This window comes from Myotis lucifugus, unplaced genomic scaffold, assembly GCF_000147115.1.
Source record: "Myotis lucifugus unplaced genomic scaffold, Myoluc2.0 scaffold_23, whole genome shotgun sequence".
In the NCBI taxonomy this organism is placed as follows: domain Eukaryota; kingdom Metazoa; phylum Chordata; class Mammalia; order Chiroptera; family Vespertilionidae; genus Myotis; species Myotis lucifugus.
Genome location: NW_005871071.1, coordinates 5,565,550 through 5,571,142, shown reverse-complemented (window position 1 = coordinate 5,571,142; position 5,593 = coordinate 5,565,550). Strand labels below are relative to the sequence as shown.

General features: G+C 41.0%; 1 protein-coding gene across 1 annotated transcript; it reads right to left on the bottom strand.

The window, feature by feature from the left end:
• Positions 1 to 969, bottom strand: LOC102417159 (solute carrier family 25 member 51-like). Its single transcript, XM_023751594.1, has one exon. It carries the CDS (start codon positions 892 to 894, stop codon positions 1 to 3), a length of 894 nt encoding a protein of 297 aa, XP_023607362.1. The 5' UTR covers positions 895 to 969.
• Positions 970 to 5,593: the final 4,624 nt, after the last annotated feature.

Below are 5,593 nucleotides of genomic sequence, written 5' to 3'. Positions count from 1 at the left end.
TCATATAACCTTTAACAGGAATTCATAAGTTGCATTGATTATGCCCCAAGAGATGAGGGACCGGTGGTAATTTAGATGGACACCTCTGAAAAGATTTATCAGTTTCCTGTCTCGTTCTAACCAGATTATTTTGAAAACCTTGGGAAAAGACTGAAATTCCCCACCAATCTGAGACTGCATGCGAGTTTTTACAACATTAACGGGAAAAGATAAGATTCCCAACATGGCACCCAATAGACCTCCACAGATGAAATCATTGACCAAATGCGCGCTGTACGTTGTTGCGGTAGGCAGGTGCTCCTTAATGGGACCCCGGAGGCCAAAAAACAGGACATTGCTGAACCCATTACGGAAAAGAACAGGTATGAAGCCTCGATAATACTCTCCAATTCCATGGCATTTCAGTGCCTTGAAAGCCTGGTAAGTGTTTGTAAATTTATCATGATGTTTGTGGTCTTGAAGCAGTGTCTGAACTCTTTCCAATGGAGTGAAAACTGCTTCTGTTGCCCCTGCAAGTAATGCTGCCATGCTACGGGTTGCAACATCTGGGGAATGGATATGCTTACGGAGAAAGTAAGATAAATCCCCGTACAGACCAAACATAAGTGCCAGTGAAGTTGTCTTCTGAATCAATGGGGGAAGACTTCCACGATACAAGTTTCGAAATCCATCCCTCCTCAACTGAAGCACTGCATCCTTGATTTTGATTCCATACAGCTGTTGCCGAAAGAGCACCTTCTGAATGGGAAATGTGATCGCTACAGTGCTGAAAGCTGCACCGCAGCCACACAAATAATGTTTTATTCCACCAACATCTGTAATATGAGGTGATATATCTTGGTGTGAAGATGTTATGATTGGCGACCTCTTGTTATAAGCTTCTGAATCCATCATGTGGCTTAAGATCTATCTTCTTCATGCAGGATTTTTAAAACTTGTAACACCATCTGGGCCTGGTGTTTTGAGGAAGGGTGGCTTTTTGGTAATGTTCTCAAATTTTTCCATTGTTAATGGATATTAGGTTCTCTTTTCTGGAGCCAATTTTGATAACTGGATTTCCCATCACCACGGGTGCCTGGTTCCACGCCTGGTAGCCACCGGATCAGCAAGTGAGCCTGAAGATATGATTTTATATATAGAAAATCCAAAAGAGTCAGTGAAAAAAGCTCTTGAATCCAATCAATGATTTCAGTAAAGTTGCAGGATACAAAATCAACATACAGAAATCAGCTGCATTCCTTTATACTAATCTGAAAAAGAAATAAAAAACTATCCCATTCACAATAGTAACAGAAACAATGAAACACTTAAATTTTTTCCTAAGTGAAAAATCTAAACAATGAAAACTACAAAACTTTTGATGAAAGAAGTCAAAGAAGACACAAATGAATGCAGAGACATTCTGTGTTTATGAATTGTTAGAATTAATATTGTTAAAATGTTTATACTATCCAAAGCCATGATTCAACACAATCTCCATCAAAATACTAAAGACATTCTTCACAGAAATAGAAAGGATCTTAAAATTTGTGTGGAACCACTAGAGACCACATAATCAAAGCAATCCTGAAAAAAAACAAAACAAAACAAAGCCAGAGGTATCATACTTTCTGATTTCAAACTATACTAGAAAACCATAGTAATAAAAACAGTATGGTATTGGCACAAAAATAGACCCACAGGCTGATGAAACTGAATAGCCCAGAATTAAATCCTGGCATATACAGTTAACGAATATTTGACAAAGAAGCCAAGAAACACCTAATGAGAAAAGGATAGTTTCTTCAACAAATAGTGCTGAGAACACTAGAGAAACACATGCAGAATAATAAAATTGGATCCCTATATCACACCACTCACAAACTTTAACGTAAAATGGATCAAAGACTTAAACGTGAGGCTTAATACCACAAAACTCCGAGAATAAAATGTAGGGGAAACATTGGTCTTGGCAATGATTTTTTGGACATGGCACTAAAAGCACAAACAACAAAAGCAAAAATCAACAAATGGGGCTATAAACTCAAAAGTTTCTGCACAGCAAAAGAAACAATTAACAAAATGAAAAGGCAACCTACAGAATAGGAGAAGATATTTGCAAACCATATACCAGATAAGGGGTTAACATGCAAAATATATAAAGAGCTCATACAACTGAATAACAAAAACCAAACAAACTCAATTTAAAAATGTATAGAAACTAAATAGACGTTTTTCCAAAGAGGACATCAAAATGGCAAAAAGGCACATGAAAAGATACTCAGCATCACTAATCATCAGGGAAATGCAAAGCAAAACCACATGAGATAGCTACCTCATACCTGTTAGAATGGCTTTCATCAAGAAGACAAGAAACAGAAGGTGCTGGTGAAGATGTGGTGAAAGGGAACCCTTGTATACTGTTGGTGGGAATGTAAATTGGTCTAGCCACGATCAAAAAAATATGGAGGTTCCTAAAAAGGTTAAAAGTACACCTACCATTAGAAAAAAGAAAAAGAACAAAAAGTAGACCTACCATTACAATCCAGCAATTCTACTTCTGGGTATATATCCAAAAGAAATGAAAACAAGATTTTTAAGAGATATATGCACTTCCAACTTTATTGCAGCATTATTCACAATAGCCAAGATAGGGAAACAACCTAAATGCTCATCAACAGATGTATGGATAAAAATGATCTGGCACATATATACACACTGGGATATTATTTAGCCACGAGAAAGGAAGATATCCTGTTATTTACAATATAGATGGACCTTGAGCACATTATTCTAAATGAGATAAAGCAGACAGGGAAAGACAAGTATGATATCACTTATATGTGGAATCTAAAAAAGTCAAACTTATAAAAAAACAGAGTATAATGGTTACCCAGGAATGGGTGTTGGGGGGATACGATCAATGTTTAAGAGTACAAAACTTACAATGAATGTAAATAAGCCATAGAGATCAGTATAGCATAGTATCGCAACACATTATAAATATAGATAATACAATACAATTATATAATATGATAAATATTGGTACAGTGGCAAGCATATTACAATATATAAATGTACTAAAGAAAAAAAAAGTGAGGTTGGGTCATGACCATTAGCAAGACAGCTCAGCAGCCAGGGACAGCCAGTGATAGGCGAGCAAATCAATGAGAAGAGATGCCCCCGCGATCATCTGCACAGGCAGGGATCCACAACGGCCCCACACAGAGCTACTTGCCTGGAGATGGAATGGAGAGTATCTCATTCACATCAGTGTTCAAATTAGCTCCATAGTCCCTTCCTCTGTCTCATTCCAGACACTGTGTGAAGCACAGGAATACAACTGGATGAAGTAGGACACGGTCCCTGCTATTAAAGAGATGCTGGTTCAGATGGGTACAGACACGTCAAGTGACACAGTCTGAGGCATGATTGTGAACACAGGGTAGGTGTTGTGAAGGAGAGGATTCTCCCAAGGGGGCTTCTAGAAGAAGAAACACTCGAGCCAAGTTTTGAATAGCAATAAGATTCAACTGTATAAAGAATATAACAGGTAGTCCTGGATGGATAGCTCAGAGTGTTGTCCTGATATGCCAAGGTTGCAGGTTTGATCTCCCATCAGGGCACATAAAGAATCAACCAATGAATGCATAAGTAAGTGGAACAATAAATTGATGTTTCTCTCTCTTCCTCTCCTTCTCTCTCTTTCTCAAATCAACTTTAAGAATGCAATAGACAGAAGAACAGATGAAAACCCACAGAACAAAACCTGAAATTGGAAAGTGGTAATCACTTCCATAAAGAAGAAACTCAGTGTGTGTGGGGAGTGGGGGGGAGTGGAGGGGGAAAAGGCAGTGTGTGTGGTGGGTGGCTTGTACATAGCAGGATTTAAGGCCAGAGAGTTGAGCAAGATGTCAATGCCACATAGATGCTTATGGGTTAATTTAAGCAATCTGAACTGTATTGAAAGCTGAGGGCACCATTATAGGACTTAATACTGGGAATTTGACACTAATAGGTTGGCTTTTAAGTAAGCTTTCTGGTTTCAACATGGAAGACTGTTCAGAGGAAAGAGTTGCTTGGGTCCCACTTCAAAGCAGATCAGGGATTGACAGTTGTTAAAGACAGAATTGTGTCTCCCTCCCCATTCATATGTTAAAGTCCTATCCCCCAATGGGACTGTATTTGGAAACAGGGCCTTCAAAGAGGTAGTTAAGGTTAGATGAGGTCATAAGGGTAGGGCTATAATCCAATAGGACTGGTGTCCTCATAAGAAGAGATACGGAGGAGAGAAACCAAGATGGCGGCATAGGTAAACACCGGAGATTACTGCCTCGCACAACCACTTCAAAAATACAACTAAAAGACGGAACGGACATCATCCAGAACCACAGGAAGGCTGGATGAGTGGAAATTCTACAACTAGAAGGAAAGAGAAAAGCATACCTAGACGCAGAGGAGGCGCAGTGCGGAGGTGAAATACTAAGGTGCGGAGGTGCGTGCGGAGCGGGCTGGCGGCTGAGGGTGCAGTTGTCGTTTTCAATCAGGAGGGAGTCTCAGGCTCTGAGCTCCAGTTCCAGGAGAGTCTCTAGGGACCCAGACTCATACGGGAGAAGCGGGACTGTCTGGCATCGGTCAGAACCCGAGGGCAGCTTTCTCTCCGAGGGGCTTGCAGCGATTAATGGGACACTGAGAAGCAGAGTCTCTGAGGGCAAGACTGAGAGCAGCCATAATTGCTAACCCCACCCTGTTGATCCCGTGGAACCTGCCCTGCCCAAGCCCTGCAGGGAGACTTTTGCTGGATAGCCTCAGGCAAAGGCTAGATTAGCACCTCCCTAGAGAGCCAGGAGCCAGGAAGCCCAGAGGTCAGAGTGGGACCATCCAGTTTGCAGCTCCGTGGAACCATAAAAGACACACTCAGGGGGCAGACTCAGTGAGCACCAAAGCCCCATCGAAGCAAGTCTAGCCCCAGAGGGGTGTCTCCAACACAGAAGTTCTCCCACTGCAGACACAGCTGATTCTCACAGCCAATTGGCCTGGAGGTCAATTCCTCCCAGTGATAACTACAACAATCAAGGCTTAATTACAACAAGACTGTGCACAAAGCCCACAAGGGGGTGCACCAAGAGTGTCTACCTCAGGTAATTGGGGCACTTAGCACAGAAAGGCACTCTATCAACACAGCGAAGCATAAGAAAATGCCGAGACAAAGAAACAGGACACAAACGACAGAATCGGAGGAAAGCAAACTGCTGGATATAGAGTTCAAAACCACACTTTTAAGGTCTTTAAAGAACTGTCTAGAAGCCGCCGATAAATGTAGTGAGATCTTCAAGAAGACTGGTGAGACCGCCGATAAATGTAGTGAGATCTTCAAGAAGACTGGTGAGACCGCTGATAAATGTAGTGAGATCTTCAAGAAGACTGGTGAAACCCTCGATGTTGTGATAAAGAACCAACTAGAAATTAAGCATACACTGACTGAAATAAAGAATATTATACAGACTCCCAACAGCAGACCAGAGGATCGCAAGAATCAAGTCAAAGATTTGAAGTATGAAGAAGCAAAAAACACCCAACCGGAAAAGCAAAATGAAAAAAGAATAAAAAAATA